The 18,251-nt window shown below is 34.8% G+C and overlaps 2 protein-coding genes and 1 long non-coding RNA gene across 4 annotated transcripts; 1 reads left to right on the forward strand and 2 right to left on the reverse strand.

Annotated features, from left to right (window-relative positions):
- Positions 1-1,758: 1,758 nt before the first annotated feature.
- LOC110103231 lies at positions 1,759-2,517 on the reverse strand. The gene is made up of 2 exons (XR_002303918.2): positions 2,379-2,517; positions 1,759-2,266 (listed from the first exon to the last, which is right to left on the reverse strand). It is a non-coding gene; the product is annotated as an uncharacterized LOC110103231 (long non-coding RNA).
- On the forward strand, positions 2,317-4,780 carry LOC110103230 (protein IQ-DOMAIN 14-like). The gene is made up of 4 exons (XM_020831845.2): positions 2,317-2,848; positions 2,930-3,166; positions 3,645-4,283; positions 4,372-4,780. Exons 1-4 carry the CDS (start codon positions 2,420-2,422, stop codon positions 4,390-4,392), a joined length of 1,326 nt encoding a protein of 441 aa, XP_020687504.1. The 5' UTR covers positions 2,317-2,419; the 3' UTR covers positions 4,393-4,780.
- Positions 4,519-12,570, reverse strand: LOC110103229. 2 transcript variants are annotated; one of them, XM_020831844.2, is made up of 3 exons: positions 12,248-12,570; positions 4,977-6,179; positions 4,519-4,659 (listed from the first exon to the last, which is right to left on the reverse strand). In XM_020831844.2, exons 1-2 carry the CDS (start codon positions 12,524-12,526, stop codon positions 4,998-5,000), a joined length of 1,461 nt encoding a protein of 486 aa, XP_020687503.2. In that variant the 5' UTR covers positions 12,527-12,570; the 3' UTR covers positions 4,519-4,659; positions 4,977-4,997. The 2 variants fall into 2 exon arrangements, with proteins under 2 accessions (XP_020687503.2, XP_020687501.2); XM_020831842.2 differs by lacking the exon at positions 4,519-4,659 and having other exon boundaries at positions 4,846-6,179.
- Positions 12,571-18,251: the final 5,681 nt, after the last annotated feature.

Raw genomic sequence — 18,251 nt, forward strand, 5'->3', positions numbered from 1 at the left:
GAATGATTCAAATCTTTCTTTATGTAATAATATGAAATTATTTAAAATTATAATCACACGCAAATGAAGTAGAATATCATTATGCCTTTCCTTGAATGATAGAATCATTAAAAAAAGCTGACCGTTTGATCAAACTCAAATATTATTAAACCATATAAAACATATTGGCTTTTAAATAGAGTACATGAATAGAGTACATGAAGATCATATTACTTTGGATTAGGAAAAAACGAGTTGAACCTAACAGGAGTTAGAGCTAGCTCAAACTCAAACTTGACTCGTTGTCTCAATATCAAGCTCATAAAACAAAATCGAGCTTGATTCACTAGAAAAATGACGGGCTTGAACTTAACTCGTGAGCTCAACGACCAGAGCTTAATGAAGAAGAAAGCTATGAGAACTCGTAGGAGAAAATCAAGATTATTAGCTTTTTTTTTTTTTTTCTTTCCTAAAGGCTAATGGGGAAGATGGTTATGGGAGATGAGTAGATGGATCACCACAAGATTTTTAGAGGTATAAACTACAAAGTTTTGATATTAATCGAGTAGCTCGATGAACAGCGAAACTTCATTTAACTCAAACTCAAGATTGTATAATATACAAACTTGATTATAAGCTTGAACTCGAGCCCGAAGCTCTATAAGCTCGACTTGCAAACCATCAACGAGCTGAGCTAAAGTCTATTCACAAACCAGCTCGACTCACTCATACCCCTACTTCAACTACAAACCTAGGGCAAGCAAAGCATTCATAGTCTTCCCCATCTCTTCTTATCTAGCTAGCACATGGCCTTATGAAGAAGAAGTAGATTATATAAGAAATCCACATGACTTGCCAGCTATTTCTCTCCTCCCAAACACAAAAAATGTGCTAATCAATTATTTCTACAGATCAAAAATACAATAATATTAATCAATGAAACATTAATAAAACTCTGAAGTCAGGCGGTGGCAGAATTATAGTTTAAGATGAGAAAGGCTTATGCTAAATTTAGATGAGATAAAAATAATTGTGAGAGAATTTAAAAATTAAACAACATATTATATATAATTAAAATTTTAATATAAAGAAGTGAAAAGCACCTACAACGCTTTAATGATTACCAGCTCTAGCTCTCCATCTACTCATTAATTGTAACGTACCATCAAACTTAAAAAAAAAAATAAAAAAAAATCTAAAATTTACTCAAACATTTTTTCTATTAGTTATAATAGAAATATCTAACATTTTATTTTTTTATAATATAATTATCAGTAAGTATTTTTATAAATTTTAATTTATAAATAAATTAAAATCACATAATTTTCTATCATTTAAGTATAATAAAAAAAACACAATATAATTAATTAAAATTATATCAGCAATTTCTGATCAATCTTTTTTTTTTTTCAAAAAAGGGGCTTGGGTTTCATTTGAGACAGTTTTTTTATTGTTTTTTACAATAATTTTTTAGTAAAAAAATTTAATTTTTGTACTACAAAACTATTTTAAAAAACAGTAAGAAAGTCACCCCAAATAAAACCTTAAAGCAACCAGAAAACTTAAATTGATCCACCCGTCCCAATCGTATGCTGTATGCGTACTTATCAGATCAGGTCTGATCTATAAGTATTTGATTGGACAGTGCCCCATTATTTTCTTTAGATGAATTTCAGTAAATATTCCTCAGAATAAACACCGAAGCAAGATGAAGGCTTCGTTTGGGTCTTTTTTACCGTTTCTTAAAGCATCTTTCTAACATTAAAATTTAAATTTTTATATCAAAAAGTTATTTTAAGAAGCATTAAGAAAGCTGCCCTCAACCGAAGCCGAAATCTTTATAAGAACAAAATAGTAAAGTGATACGCAGATAAAAAAACACTAAGAAACAAGAAATTTTTTTTTTTTGATCACCTACTTGGATAATCAGGACGTCGGCAGCAGATCAAAGATAGAGAAAAAGCTGGTTCTGCTGGTAAGAATAGATGGTCCTCTGCTACGCAAAAAGATGGAGCCAACTAATTTTGCTCGCAGGCATTGGACTATTTCTCACAGATAAATCCACGTTCAATGCTACTTTCAGCCACATGGCCCTTGGCCCACTTATACGACTTTAAAATTAATGCTCCCTTAGCATAATTGATCTTCCCCTAATAACTGATCTGATCCCTCACTTAAATACAGAAACCAGGCTGGCATTAATTAGTGAAAACCAACAGTTGCTCAACAGGGATAAGCTATTGGTTCCTTCTGCTGTTCCATGCTTTCCACAGAACAATTCCACTTCCTATAAACAATCAGGTTCACAGATCATCCAAGGGGGATGTCACAGAGCACATATAAATTGGTCAACAATGGAATTGTAACCACAGAGAGAGAGAGAGAGAGAGAGAGAGTACCTTCATGAGCTGCTTTACCTGCAGCTAGCCTTGGAGGAGTTATGGGAAAGGCAAGCAAATGGCTCCGGGGCTTGTTGATAGGCAAGAAGGAGAAGGAGAAGGTGAAGGGTGGGAATTTGACGATGGGATTGACTGCAGAAAACAGATCAGCTTCTGTAGCAGTTCCAGCAACTAAGGAGAAGAGGAGGTGGAGCTTCCGGAGATCGGCGGGAGCTGCAAAGGATTTGAATTCGGCAGAGCCAAGAATAAGTGTCCCTTGCCGTGAGTTATTTGATTCAGAGATTGATCAGAAGAGACAAGCCATGGTTGTAGCTGTGGCCACTGCAGCAGCAGCCGATGCTGCGGTGGCTGCAGCACATGCTGCGGCAGCAGTAGTGCGTCTCACTGCTGTGGCAAATGGTAGAAAAACAAGGGCCGCCTTTGAGGAAGCTGCTGCTGTCAGAATACAATCTGTCTTCCGATCATATCTGGTACTCACCTTCTCCTGTCCATGAAACTTCATATAATAGTTTCTGAAGAAGCATTATATAAACGTAACTTGTCTCCTGCAGGCAAGGAAAGCATTATGTGCATTGAAAGGATTGGTAAAATTGCAAGCATTGGTGAGAGGGCATTTGGTCAGAAAACAGGCTACTGCAACCCTCAGATGCATGCAAGCACTTGCTAATGCGCAAGCTCGGGCTCGGGCAAAAAGAATAGGGATGATCGAAGAGTCACAAGCTACTATATCACAAAGGCAGCAGAATTACAGGAGATCGCCACAGCATTCCCGTTTCAGAAAGTCATTTGTAAGTAAATTTCTGATAGTATTGTTTTTCTTATACCTCAGGTAGAACAGAATTCCTAAGGAATTTCTTAAAGAAATTTTATGGGGGGATCTCTTGTGAAATTTGTGTGTTTACTAGAACAAATCCTTATGAAAAAATAGACTATTTACATCAGAATTCCTGAAAATGCAAAAATCCTAATACCAAAAAGGATTTATCTTTAGCTTTTACAGAAAATCCCCACAAAATAACTGTTGAATTCCTCAATGGGAGGAAAGTTGCGCATGAAATTTCTATGAGGAATTTGTCCCTTTAAGCACTAAGGATGTAGATTTGAGTGCCCCTGCCATGCTAAAGTAATTTCCTAGGCAGCACTTAAAGTGCAGTTGTCTCTCTAATTCAATTTTCTATTTCTTAAAACTTCCTAAGCAGCACTTAAAGTGCAGTTGTCTCTCTAATTCAATTTTCTATTTCTTAAAACAAATGCTTCATGGTCCAGGAAATGAATAGGAACGAAGACGAGAATGTCAAAATTGTAGAGATGGATCTTGGGGAGACCAGAAGCACTTCAAAGGGCAGAAGCAGTTATTCCATAGGACAAACTGAGAGCATTGACCAGATATTTTCTATATACAATAAAGCTACCTGCAGACCTAGCAAGGCCGATCTCCCACCACAGTTCTCACCTGCCCCATCAACCTTAACTGAGATGAATCCCATGAGCCCCCGAGCATACAGTGGCCACTTTGAGGAGTTCTCCTTTGCCACAGCACAAAGCAGTCCACACCTATCCGCCATGTCCATGCCCACACACAACTTTTTTGACTATCCCAATTACATGGCTAACACAGAATCCTTCAGAGCTAAGGTACGGTCACAAAGTGCACCAAGGCCAAGAATTGATACTTATGAGAGGCAATCAAGCAGGAAGAGACCGTCGGTGGAGGGTAGAAATATTCCAAGGGGAATTAGGATGCAAAGATCCTCTTCTCATGTTGGTTTGACAGCCAATAGTTACCAATATCCATGGTCAATCAAGTTTGATAAGTCCAACATGTCTCTCAAAGAAAGTGAATGTGGTTCAACAAGTACTGTACTCACAAATTCAAACTACTGCAGATCTCTAGTCGGGTATGAGGTAAGAATAAGTACATGGCGTGTAGCCATGGCGTTTGTCTTTTCCAAAGGGAAGCTTTGACTGAATGATTCATCCTTTATTGTTGCAGGTCCACGGGAATAATTACTGACATCATTCATCTCTCACAAATAATATCTTCTGACAAGCGTAACAGCAATAACTGCAAAAGATACATCGTAGTCCTTATTTCAAAAGGACAAACTATTATGTGCGGAGTTTTTATGTTGTCCAGAGACCAATAAAAATACGCCAAATTGCCTCAAAAGTATATCGCGCTCGGTACCAAGCGGTACCGGACGGTTCTCCCGTCCGATGTCTGCACAGAATAATCTCTCCTCCAGAAGACATTTCCGAAACCGATATGTTGATTTTCAATCTACAAAGAAATAAACATTAAGCTCCTTAGTATAAATATAGTTTATAGCTTTTGATCATGCAGTCATATATGCACGTCTATGTTTGCTTCTTCAAGACCTAAATGAATGGAGAGTGTTTAAGATGTTCATGTAATTCTGACTGAGGTTTCGTTTGGGATGGTTTTCTTATTGGTTCTTAAAATAAATTTTTAGTACAAAAGTTTAAAATTTTATACTGAGAAGCAGGCTTAAGAAGCAGTAAAAAAATTGTCCTAAACGAAGCCTGAATGTCCTTTTAGAATCAATCATATTCTTTGAATAAAGAGTAAGCGCATACTAAGTCCTAAAAGGCCTAGGATTATTGCCTCCCAGACTGTGTACCACCTCCACCATAGTATTGTTTTGTAGTCTCACGTGAAAATTCTGCAAATGTCATCCCAGGTCTCAATCGAGAGGACAAAGGTGGGATACTTCTGAAGATTTCTTGAACTATATGGTTTGAGTCTCCAGATCCAACCATGTGACCAACTAGGCAAGCATCATTGCTTGGCAAATACTCCTCATCTTTCACTTCGGCATCCATGAGATAGCTAGGAATAGGAAGCACTTTATTCCAAGGCGGTTGCAGGAACACAACAAAGGTCTCTCTACTTAGGCTTTCAATCTCTGAAGGTCTGCCAACTGAATGAAGTGTTGATCGAAGCTTTCCATTTGATAGGATATCAGCTGATTCCCCTACTTGAATAATGAAGCTCTCAGGTGAAGCTTTCACCAGTAGAACCCTATCATTATTAGAGTCATATAATTGCAAGTATGTATGATCATCTGGAGAAGAACAATCTTTGAAGCAAAAAGAATCATCCAGCCCGCAAGATGACAGGAATAAAGGAGAAGTCAGGACAGTGAAAATTCCATAGTCATAGTGCCATTGTTGCCACAGATTTGAGAAATATTTCCTGCGACAACTCACTCCAGTAGTGCTTATTTTGCTGCACAAGAATTGCTCATCCTCGCTTTTTATAAAATTGGGAAGAACTTTATTATCTGATGACGTTGAAAAATGCAAATTTGTAAGGCTTAAGGTATTTGATAAATTAATAACAGTTGAGGTAGTTGATCTTGCCTTTGATATTGACCCTTTGGTTCTCTTGTTCTCTTCTTTTAGGAGGAGGTTATCCAGTACAGAATGATAGTGAATGAGGCGCCCTTTTGCAGTACCAGCATCTAATATACTTTGCCCTAACTCTTTACCACCAATCAAGTTATCACATACCCGTGCCAACTGAAACCCTAGTTCCATCATGCATAAGCCTAGTTCTCTGAATATGTTGCCAATCAATTGTTGTTCATGACCAAGAAACCCCTGCCAATCATCAACAGTTCTCCTTTTCTGCATGTCCTCAATATCTTTCTGTCCATTGTTAAAGAGTGGTGATACTGACTCTAAGTCCGAAAATTGCTCATATTTCAACTGCATTGCAAATGATGAGACAGCTCTATCAAGATTCCTCATGGATACATCACTGCCCAAACCAATATCCTGGAAATTACATGATCATTATTTCCAAAAGCACTAAACATATCAAGACAAGAAAATGGAATTTTCTACAAGGAACCAGTCATAGTGCCGGCAGATTTTGACGGTTTTATTGCATCATTGATGTAGTCAAATATTTATGTAATTTGTATGACTTTTGGTTAATTATGTATTGTGATTTTCATTTTGATTACCCTATGATGGAAGACAACTAGTGATCATGCTAGGTTGGTGCTCTTAGGATCGCCTATCTCTTTCCTTCACTTTGTTTCTTTGGGTTTTACCTTGATTGGCTGCTGGGTAGATTCCTCTTGGGCCTTTTTTCCTCGTTATTCCCCCTTGGCAGCTGTCCTTTTGATTTCTGTGTTCATTGGATGCTGTGTTGATACTTCAGTTTCCCCTTGGTAGCTGCAGTTTTGATGTGTTCCTAGTGGCTGGATGAGAGGTGCTTTAATTTCCGGCATTAATCGCTTTTTTCCTATAAAGAGGGGTTATTTTCTTGCGGTTTAGAGAGTTTTTTAGTGAAGTGTTTGCATACAAATCCGCGGGTTCTTCTAGCTTGAGAACTAGCCTAATTTCCTCTTTCCCTCTACTACTTCATCTCGGTTTTCTACCTCTTCTTCTCTTTTCACGGTACCCGCCCCATCTATATCATTATTCTCTTATGAGCTTAGTGGTGTTTGCTGTCATGTTTTGGTTGGTATTTGCTGGAGGAGGGTGAACTTGTGCCGGATCATTTCAGTGGTGGAATCCGGGTTAGATCTTTCATTTGAGCACCTATCCTAATTTTTTCGAACTTTGCATGTAAGATGACCCCACGTAGCCGACACAATGGAGAAAAATGATTCATGTAGCCGACCCCACGTAGTGGGATAAAGGCTTGATATTGTTGTTGTTGTTGTTGTTGTTGCATGTAAGATGACCACTTGTTGGTTGTTCTGAGGGTAGCCTTATTTACATTTTCCTACGTGTTCTTCCCTATAGATTTCGTAAGCTACTTTCTAAAACTTATTTGTACTTTTAGTTTTTTAACATGTGGATGTTTATGCTTTATTAAAAAGAAAGAATTTTGTAATTGCTTTCCTAAACGTTCTCCATAAAATATTTAGAAACTTAGGTTGCATTAATCATACATTAGTTGCATAAGGAATAAATTAGCAGAAATATGAAAAAGTGGAAGAAAAGACACCTAATGGTTTAATTTAGAGATCTATGTCCAATAATGGATACGAGGCTATGATAGCAAATATTGTAAGTTTAATATGATAGTTTTGAAATAGGCATTCATTTAGCCCCAGATATCAGTGATACCGCACACTGCACCGGAGAACCTCAGACCTCTGGCTATTCATGGAGAAAGGTAAAAAAGATCTTCAAGAGTTATTGGAAGATTACAAACTACATTATATGAATATTTCTAAACTATACATTTGCGAGTCAATAACATAAATTTTCAATTAAAGAAATGAAGCATTTGTAGTGGCTTTGGCAGCCAACTATATTAGGCCTTTGGTATACCAAAAGCCACCATTATTCATTTTATCCTTTTAGCAGGTATTCAGTAAATGGCTAAATTTTCATGGCTACTGCCAGCTATAACTATGTAATCAAATAATATGAATCGAATGTTCTTCAGGGCTCGTTTATATTAAAGCATCAGAATTTGATTATGTTAGATTCATGGGACTTCGAAGCTTTCAAAGACCAAGTTGGCTATACTCAAGAAGCATGCATTAGCCTGCTTAGAGTTGTTGCAGAATTATGCCTTCGATTTTTCAAAAGATAAATGAAGACAAGTTGAAACGGTTCTTCATTGAGAAAGTCAAACATCAGCTTTTAGAGCTTTCAAGAAGCCAGAAAGAAAGTTTTGATTTGTAGAAGGAAATATTATTTTCATTCAACAAAAATCACAAAATAAAACTTCCCAATATCATATAAGTAAATATTATGCTGTATGATTAGAGTTTAATTATATTTAAAGGAGGGCAAGAATTAGATCATATCTTAAATGCATTATCATTTTAATTTTGATTCGCTTAATGAGGGGCCATGGTGGGGAATGAGCTCATAGTTAAACAATAACAACAATAGCAAGCCTTTATACCATTACGTGCTACTATGTGAGATCAAAAAGTCATGAATCTTTTTTCTCCATTGTGTTTGATTAGAAGTCAAATTCTCATTAAAATCTAATAAAAAATGACATTTTTAATACTTTTTAACCAAATTCTTTTAGGTCCATTAATTTGTTTCTTAACATAGGTCAGATCTAATATATCTACACGCCTAATCGAGTCATCGGAAGGCCACAATTTTATATAACCAAACCATCAAAGGCGACTCTCTCTGATCTTATCAACCATTAGAGCTACTCCAACCTATTTACACATGTTTATTTCGCATTCTGTCTCTAAGAGTAAAGCCACTCATCCACCTGAGAATCCTCATCTCTACAATACTTAACTTAATTCTATGCTTCTCTTTTAATAGCCAACATTCTACTGCTTAAAGCATTTTAGGTCTTACCACCATATTATAGAATTTTCCCTTAAATTTGAGGGATACTTTTCTATCACACAACGGGTCCGCTGCATTTCTCCACTTCAACAATCCAACTTGAATGTAATCCAACTAAAATGGGAAAATACTTAGTTAAACCACCTTGTGTTTAAACACAGGTAACAACTTCAAGATACATATCTTTAATAACTTGAATATAAGCATTATTAACTCTTTTCTTTTCTAGAATTCTCCAGAGCACTTCTCTTGGAACTTTATCATATGTTTTTTTCTAAATCAATAAATATCATATGTAGATCCTCCTTATTCTCTCTATATTTCCCCATCAAACCAATACTTACAAAGGTAAATAAAAACCAATACCTAATAGGGTCAATTCATAGTGCGTTTAGAGGATTGTGCTTTTACAATTATGTGTTGATCGACTTCATAGGTTGTGCTCAAGCTTCTCTTATGGCTTATTTCATTATCTTCGGTTTTTTTCTTTCAACGAACCATTATGAGGTTGGATCACAACTTTAGAACTAATTTTTCTCATGTTCAATGAGTAAAATAATTAACTCTATTTTCTCAAAATCAAGAGAGATGTAGCATTAAGAGATAAATATTCGGCTTCATTTAGGGTTTCAAGAGACCTATTATTAAAAAATATATATTATTTTGGGAAATGGGCCATGATTTTCCTACTTCCATAATGATGAGAGTTTCACATCAGGAAGCCTATTCCTTAGGTTCTTAAAATTTCATATACTTTTCGAGAGGCTACATTAAGGATACTAAAAATGATGTTTTAAAACTATATGGGCATGCAACGACTTAACAATATATATATTTGCAAATAAATATGTATGCTAAAATTGATTGAGCAAAGTGTAAGCAATCAACATGATGCTCATAAAAGTTTGTAGGAATATTAGCTAAATTTGATTAGATTTAGATATTCAGGTTCAATTGTAACAATTTCAACAAACTCTAATGCAAAACAAATTAAAGAGCTAGTGAATTCAAAGCAAATAATAGGGAGGTTGGTGCTTGGGTGGGTGAGAGCGTCTCACCGTGAAATAGTCTGATGCACAATATAATAACGTCAAATGAGAGGCTATACTAATTTGTCCATCTTCCATCTTCTTCAATTTATCTATTCTTGATACTGAATGATCTAAGTATGGCTCAACTCAAAGAGGAAAAATCATTCAACCACACCTAAATGTAGAACAAGATGAACTATCACTCAACATCTTCATTTTATCTATTCCACTTCCACGGCTTAAGAGAAGAAGATGTAGAAGATTAAAGAGGCCATAGTAAATAAGTAAATAAAGAAGAGAAAAGGAGGAAAGGAAGTGGTGGTGGAGGAAGAGATTGGATGAGACGGGGAACTAGGTTAACTAGCCAAGGAGGAAGGTAGGAGAAAGTGAGGGAGGGGAAGAGGGGGGAGAAGAGTATTTGCATAAGAAATTTCTATTTTCAAATTGATCATCTTTCTCCATAAAGTAATACATAGGACTATAGGCTATGCGCTATATCATGTGTTATTTTATGTTATGGATATGTACTTTTGATTAAGTCATAAAGGATGTCATTTTAACTCAAAAAATAAAATAATTGTTGTATCCCCCCGTGTACAAAATAATAAGAATAATTTTTTTATCAAATAGAAAACCCATGAGACAAACTCCTATCACATTAGGAAACCTTTAGGCTACTTCAACAAGTTTTACAACCCACTTATTAGAGCTCATGACCATTCACTTCAGAAAACCCACAATTTCGATCAGATCGGAGCATAAGGGTAATACAAAGGTGGTTAGGCTTCATCTCAATATTCAAGGATAAGCTAACACACAAAAGGCTACATAAGCAAATTGTTGTTAATGCAAGGAAATAGTAAATGAGAACTATAAATGCTGAACAACTAAAAGCCAATTAAAACAAATCAAGTGCATTTGTAACCAACAATATGAGACTCGCAGCCACTGCATCCCTTTAATGGCCATGTGAAATGTGTCTTGGGTGTCGATGCCTATAATTACATATGAAATAAAGCCACATTGAACCTACCTATCTAAATAAATAACATAAGCAAGCACTAAAGCATGATACACAAACATGCCTCAAGATTTGATTTGTTGTGGTAGATTTTGTAATGGTTCAGTCATCTCACTTGACATAAGAACTCACAATATAATTTAATGAAAATTGTCTTAGTATAGCTTATGCCATATAGCATAAAATGAATGAATCAATATTGATGGACCAACTTTATAAACATGAGGTCCACTGCTCAACAAGGAAAAAAAAAGGGTGGGCGTAGGGGCAACATGAGCATGAAGCCATGAACAAAAGAAGGTTCTGGATGGCTGATCACAAATGAAAGGAGAAGAGCTAGGAGAAACGGGTCATTTAAGGAGTTTGTGATCAACATGAGATTGAACTTTGCCCTAATATCACTAATGAAGAAGACAATGAAGAGAATTGAATTATATGAGGAAGAAAAGAAGTAAAGAATATGTGGACAGGAAGAAATGAGATAGGAAGCCAGTGACTAGTTTAGAAGAAATTAATTTACTTCAAAATTCAATATTCAAATCCTATGTCATGATTTCCTATTATAGATAAGAGTCATGTATTATTATATGCCCAACATAAACAAGAAATTGAAAACTAACATAATTGATAAAAACAAATAAAATTTATACTAAATTTTCAAGAAGCCCAGTATAAAATATGATTTGTCTCCTATTATAATATTTGGATTGCATGTGCTGCATTACATAACCTTATAAGTGTGTTAATCCTTAATTAGCACATGTATTCATTATATTTAATATCATCATGAAGTTTGAATAGGTTATTTAGTATGTTATTTTAGGAAAGATTTAAGTAAGTCCAAAAATAGATTTTTGAAGTTTTTAAATCTTATTGTTGATAACCTGCAAAATAGATTTTTGAAATTTTAAATCCTACTATTTCAATAAATCTTATTTCATCCCCATTTTTTTTATTAAATTCAGGCAATGTTAAAGCTGTCATTCACATGATTTATTGAATTTCTCCCTCTCTCTCACAAATCTTAAATCCAAAAATAAATGCTGGACAATTTATCCTAATTCAGCAAAATTTAACTGTTGTCATGTCCAAAAAATTTAGATTTTAATCCTCTCATGATTGACTAAATCTAAATTGATAGGATTTACTGAATCCTATTGAATTAAATCCTACTTTAGCCAAACAACCCTAAAATTAGCTCCTAATCAAACATGGCCTTTATTTCATAAACATCAAGGTGCAAACATCTCATACCCTGCAGACATTTTCTAGAACTTTAGCAAATCTGCGGACTTCAACAACAACATACCTAGTAATCCCAACAGAAGAATTATAAATTAGCAGCAATAACATCACCCAATAAAAGCAAGAATATTAGACAACATCATCTAAATGGACATAACAAGAAAGAAACTTGGAAATCTCGAAAGGGATAAATGAGAGTACAACATAGAAACGAACCAACCGAACTAGCGTAGAAGGATGCAAAATGAGAAGCTTACCTTGAGCACTTGCGCTCGATCCTTTTGACCAAGAAGAGCCCAATTCCGTGCAAGTGGGAGAAGATCCCGCCGCAAAGCCGGAGCCTTCGGAACTCCGGTGATGGCGAGAAGGCCAGGACCCGTCGGCCCTAGAGCTCGCATGACACCGCCGGAGATGAATTCGATCCTCTCCAGCTCTTCGCAGGAATGAGAGGAAGAAGAAATCCTTGAAGAGGATAGGAGGACGAGATCGGAGTAACGGAGCTCCAATGGCTCGAAAACCTCTGCTTGTGTTTCCATCGCCACCGGCGCGAAGCGGAAATCGCAGGCTATTTGACAACAGAGACGCATTGCTGTTAGGGCTTGATTGGAAGAACATTTAAGGCTTGTAAAGGCCCATATATTTAGAAGCCCATTCAGGGGTCGGCCTAGCCCAACTTATTTTTGCAATTAACATGCAGCTTAGAGAATATTAATTATTTGCATGGTTTTTGTAATGATTAAATATTAAATTAAATAAAAAAATAAAAAAATAATAATATTTTTTTATTTAGTTATTAGTTATATAACTAACTATACAATTTCCCCTCTCTCTATCGACTCTTTTGTTAGTCATATATTTATATTTATTTTAAATAAAATAAAAAAAATTAAAATTAATCATTATTATTTAAATTTTAATCAAAATATGCTGACAAAATTATAATTTCACTATAATTTACATTGCAATTCACATTTGGCTATTTGTAGCTTTAAGGGCTTGCTATATGATGAGATATGATTGGCTATGGGATTGTTTGATTTATTTTCAATTCTAATAAGATTTGACTCATATATTTGGTTATTCAATTTGATTATTTTCTAGTTTTTTTAATATTAAATCTTAAGTAAACCTCTATAATAGGCACTCATGCATAAATAGTTATATTTGTATGTATGATCACATTGATGTATAAATGCATTAATATTGTTATTGGCTAAAAAATTTGTGGTTGTAGAGTATCAGAGTTTTTTTTATGTCTTAGCTTTGTAAAAGATCTAGTCTGTATAAATAGATGAATGAAAAGATACGAGTGGCACCAGAGTTATTACGTGAAACTTTTGAAAAGAAAAGAATTATGAGGTTTTACTCTACTGAAAAAGATTATATACTATATAAGTGTTGGTTATGAAAGATTACAAGTTATTTAACTTGGAGATTAGAAGATTACAAGTTTGGAGAATCCACAAAAAAATATGGCAGAGTTTGTATAAGTCATTTAGATGGTTGTGGTCAAATGCTACTGACTTTACATTATTGGTCAGGCGACGATAGTTCGATGATGTGCTCAGGCGTCAAGTTAATTTCCAATGATAATTGAGTAGCGATGGTTAGACAATTGTGGTTGGGATAATGATAGTCTGAAGATGGTGATAGGTTTACACTAGTAAATGCTCAGTTAGGTGGTAGCTCAATGGAGGCTGTCAAGAGATGAAGTACTGACAATAGGTTTGATCGACGAAGGTCTAATGATCGAAGTTGGATTGTGGTTCGATGGTGACAATTAGGTAGTGGTTTAAAACGATGATGCTCAAGTGAATTTTTGATATTCTTCAAGGTTTTGAGTTTTCTTTAATCTTTAGACCAATGTCTCCTTTTTTGTAGAAAGTTTTATGAATATTTATAGATTTTTGAGTGGCATGTCCCATAAATATAGAGAAAATCTAAAACATTATGATGGAGAACCTTATTAATTCATGGATCATAAAGTGTTCATTCAGCATTTAAGTATCTTATTGCTGTTGTAATTAAGCAATCTTGGGCTTGTTGGTTTTGTCTCGTTGAGATGCCCAACTTGATTGTAAGCATGCTAAATTTGAAGATCACTTCGTACTTCAATTAATATTCTAAAATTTCCAATGCTTTAAACTCTAGATTTGTATCTATTTGAGCTTGGATCAAAACATTTTTTTCAATGTCGTTGGATTCGTACCATCGAGCTCGATCAGTGCGACTATAAATTTATTGAAATGAGAGTATGGATAGCCATGAATTTAATTCTAAAACTTTGAATTCATATGTGTATCTAGATTCGTACTTGATTAATTTAATTTTTAATGATGTTTTAAATATAATTATTGTACTTACACTTGAATCCTCTTAAGCAAACTTAGCTCTAAGTCAACTAAAATTTGATTTGAAAACCTATCAACGTTGATTATGAGTTAAAACCAATAAAAATTTTGAATGAACTATACTTTTTAATCCAAATTTCACAGTCATTCATAACAATAAAAGAATTGGGCTTTTTTCATAAATATCACTAAACTCTTACGTATTTACTTATAAAATTTAAATAATTATATTTAATCATATAACATCTTAGTATTTGAATGCTTTTAAAATAGATTGAAGTTAATCAGCCCATGTGCAGAACGTTGAGGGATATATAGCGTTTCATGTACCTGACTTTTTGATACGATGAAGGCTACACACACAGATCCACCCTTTGGGCTGGAAGAATGAATATTAGGCCCAGCAGGCCTCATTTAACGGAACAATTATTAGGTCCGGACATCAGATGTAGCTCTACATCCGGATGTCAATAACATGTCACAACGTGCTCTTACTCCTTACCGGGCGGCCTGACGACCCGACCTGGACCGGAACCTTGTATTGTTATGTTCATGTATTGCTATGTATTGCTCGGTATTGCTAGTATTGCTTGACAATAACGAGAAATACCGCTCTATCAAAACCAATACCTAGCATTACCTAGCAATACCTAGCAAAACCGGGGTATTGCTCGATATTGCTAGGCATTGGTCTTGACAGAATTGTATTTCTCGTTATTGCCGAGCAATATCGAGCAATACCCCGGTCTGCACAAATCAGCCAATACATAGCAATCCCGGGTCCGGTCCGGGTTGGGTCATCGGGCCGCACGGTAAAGAGTAAGAGCACATGGCACCATTTTACTGGCGTACATATGTAGAGCTACGTCAGGACACCGGACCTAATAAAAATTCCATTTAACGGGCCATAACACCGTGAGTCCATCATATTCTACGGTCTGTTGGATCAGGTTGGCCCGGTATAGCTAGATTAACCGAGGATTCCAAAGTAATATTTGAGAAATAATTCATGCATGATTTAGGATTCAGGAAACTAACTAAATGAATTTGCTTCAAAAGGAATAAAGAAAATAATCATAAAAACATCTTAAATGTAAGCTTATTAATCAATCTATTGGGCCGGGTCAAGTTGGGTAGATTAGTAAACTTAGGCTTTGTTTTGTTGTGGACAGAAGTAAAACACCACAACGAAATAAATACGAAAAAATAGAAATGCAGCCGAAAGTAAAGAACACCATGATTTAGCGTGAAAATTTTTGAAATAGGGAAAAAACTGAGCTAAGATTAGTGGCAACAATACAACCCTGATTGATCAACACAATTAGATTTCACACAAAACTAACACGTCTGGGACAATATTTTTACTATTTTTAAAATAGGCTTTATAGTACAAAAAATTCTTAAACTAGAATTTTTTGTACTAAAAATTTGCTTTTGAAAGCGATAAAAAAGGCTGTCACAAATGAATGGATGACTTTCTTACTATTTTATAAAGTTGTTATGGAAAAAATAAAATTTTAAAGTAGTTGTAGAAAACATATTCCTAATACAACTTTTTTTAAATAACAAAAAAGTAATGGCCAAACAAAAATTTCAATTGAGATCTAAAAACAAAGCAGAAAAAAGTTGTCCTAAACGAAACATTAAATATAACATTTGGTATCGCATAAATGTATCTAGCTAGGTTGGGTCGAATGTCTTGCCTAGTACGTTCTAATACATATATAATCTAGCTTAGCAATTTTTTTATTGATATTTTCTTAGTATTGTTTATCCAAACAAAAATTTCAATTGAGATCTAAAAACAAAGCAGAAAAAAGTTGTCCTAAACGAAACATTAAATATAACATTTGGTATCGCATAAATGTATCTAGCTAGGTTGGGTCGAATGTCTTGCCTAGTACGTTCTAATACATATATAATCTAGCTTAGCAATTTTTTTATTGATATTTTCTTAGTATTGTTTAGCATGAGTATTAATAATAAACAATAATAATAATAGAACATAAAAAGATTGATTTTATTTCCTTTTAGAAGAGAGTATTTTTTTTTCAAATTATTAATATACCTACCTATTTATATTATCTACAAATTAAAAATTACACAAGTGACTAATATAGTGATTGTGATTTTCAATAAAGGAATTATATGTAAATTAAGATTTAAAGGGTTTTTTTTTTTAATTTTTAATTTTTTATTAAAGTTATGACTTTGGTCTCTGAGTTGTCTTGTCAGCTATAGGAAGGGGAGATATACTTATTGCTGTTTTGTAATGTTTGTTTGGCAATATTAGATTTTTTTGCTGTGTATGTCCGCTACTTGCTGTGATTGTCTTGTATTTTTGTTTTTTTATCCTTTGTTTTTGAAAATCAGCGAATAAAAATATTGTTCTTTAGACTATCAATGACATGCGCCTCTTTTTATGTATTTAATTACTTCAGAGTTGGGAGATTTGGGTAAAGTGAGATTTGTTTGAAATTCTAGAGATCATACAAATAGGATTACTTCATTTGCCATAATCAAAAAGGGAGGAGATTGTTAAGCGATTAGTTTGCTATTTTGGCATGTTTTACACTTTTGCAAGGCTTATAGGGTTTATTGAATGATTCAATAGAGTTACTGGTTCAAATGTGTAGTTATCTCTACAATTTATCTTAGAAGAATTTGTATTTCTTCTTTTGTACTGAACATTTCGGAAAAATCAAACTACATCACGAAGACTTCAAAAATAGAATACTGGTACAGTACATTTGACGAATGATACCGGGCTTGTGAGTATGTTGAGGCCTTGTGAGCCTCTGTTCTTTGAAATAAACGGGTGAAGAGATTAGCGCGAGATCGTTATGATAAGATAAGATTCGCAGTGATAAAAACAATTTACTACATCTACACACCTACACATATATGCAGAAATCCATATAAATATACTTTCATACACTTGCAAAACCTCGCCTACAAGGGTTGTTAACGCCGGGAACGATATCCAGTACCTGAGCTACGCGGATGATCAGACAGTTAATACTCCTATATGCGAGCAACATGGAAAGAATCAAGGAACTGGCTTTGAAAAATTTTTCTAAGTCCTCATTGTCCAGGCACGAAATTAAAAATCGTCCGGAGCACGTTTGTTCTCTATAGTATTGTACGTCCAGACAATTAAATTATCATACATGATGATTTTCTCTCTGTATAAATTTTTGTCGCAGACAATTAAATATCGTTCCAGCGAACGATCTGGTCTCTATACAGATTTTCGTCAGACGAAATTAAAATTATCGTAACAAGACGAATTTGCTCTCTGTAAATTTTTTCGTACCAGAACGAAATTAAAAATCGTCCAGGACGCCTGTTTCTCTGTAAATTTTCAATCCAGACGATAACATTTTCGTCCAGACGATTAACCGACCTTAGAACGGTTTTCTGCAGTTTTTGGAAGCCGACTTGTAATACCGTTTTCGTACGCAGCGAACGTAGTTCGTACGGGACGATCAGCTTGTCGAAAATATTTCATACACATATTGCAAACAGGTTCGTTTTTAATAGCTTTTAAGTAAATCATCTAGGACATCCACGGATCGTACGGATGATCCACTGCATACGATATTTGAAAAACTTGCAGTTTTTTTGGGCGGTTTTTTATTGTCTTTTTATAAAATAGTCCGCAATAGACTCACCCAATCTTTTTGTCATTTGATCTTTGTGCCTTTGAGAGAATGACCCAAGGAGAGAGTGTAAGAGTGCATTCAAAGGAGATTACCCACACTGGAGCGTGCAGGCCTCTCACTTGGAGTTTAAAGGTAAGAATCTCTACTTGTGAAATTGGGATTACTATCACATCTTTTTCTTTCTTCCCGCTACTAAGATTCTAGTGAGAAGATCTAATCAAGGAGATCAGGTTTCGCTGACGACA

The sequence above is a fragment of the Dendrobium catenatum genome, unplaced genomic scaffold (genome assembly GCF_001605985.2).
Source record: "Dendrobium catenatum unplaced genomic scaffold, ASM160598v2 fragScaff_scaffold_1117, whole genome shotgun sequence".
Taxonomy (NCBI): domain Eukaryota; kingdom Viridiplantae; phylum Streptophyta; class Magnoliopsida; order Asparagales; family Orchidaceae; genus Dendrobium; species Dendrobium catenatum.

What these genes read in the sequence shown, in the direction of transcription:
- LOC110103229 (XM_020831844.2), bottom strand. Translation starts at nt 12,526, where the DNA reads ATGGAAACACAAGCAGAGGTTTTCGAGCCATTGGAGCTCCGTTACTCC. An exon ending in ATCGAGCGCAAGTGCTCAAG is followed by an intron (nt 6,180 to 12,247) that starts GTAAGCTTCTCA and finishes TGTAATTTCCAG; the next exon opens with GATATTGGTTTGGGCAGTGA.
- LOC110103230 (XM_020831845.2), top strand. Translation starts at nt 2,420, where the DNA reads ATGGGAAAGGCAAGCAAATGGCTCCGGGGCTTGTTGATAGGCAAGAAG. An exon ending in CCCGTTTCAGAAAGTCATTT is followed by an intron (nt 3,167 to 3,644) that starts GTAAGTAAATTT and finishes TTCATGGTCCAG; the next exon opens with GAAATGAATAGGAACGAAGA. An exon ending in GATCTCTAGTCGGGTATGAG is followed by an intron (nt 4,284 to 4,371) that starts GTAAGAATAAGT and finishes TTATTGTTGCAG; the next exon opens with GTCCACGGGAATAATTACTG.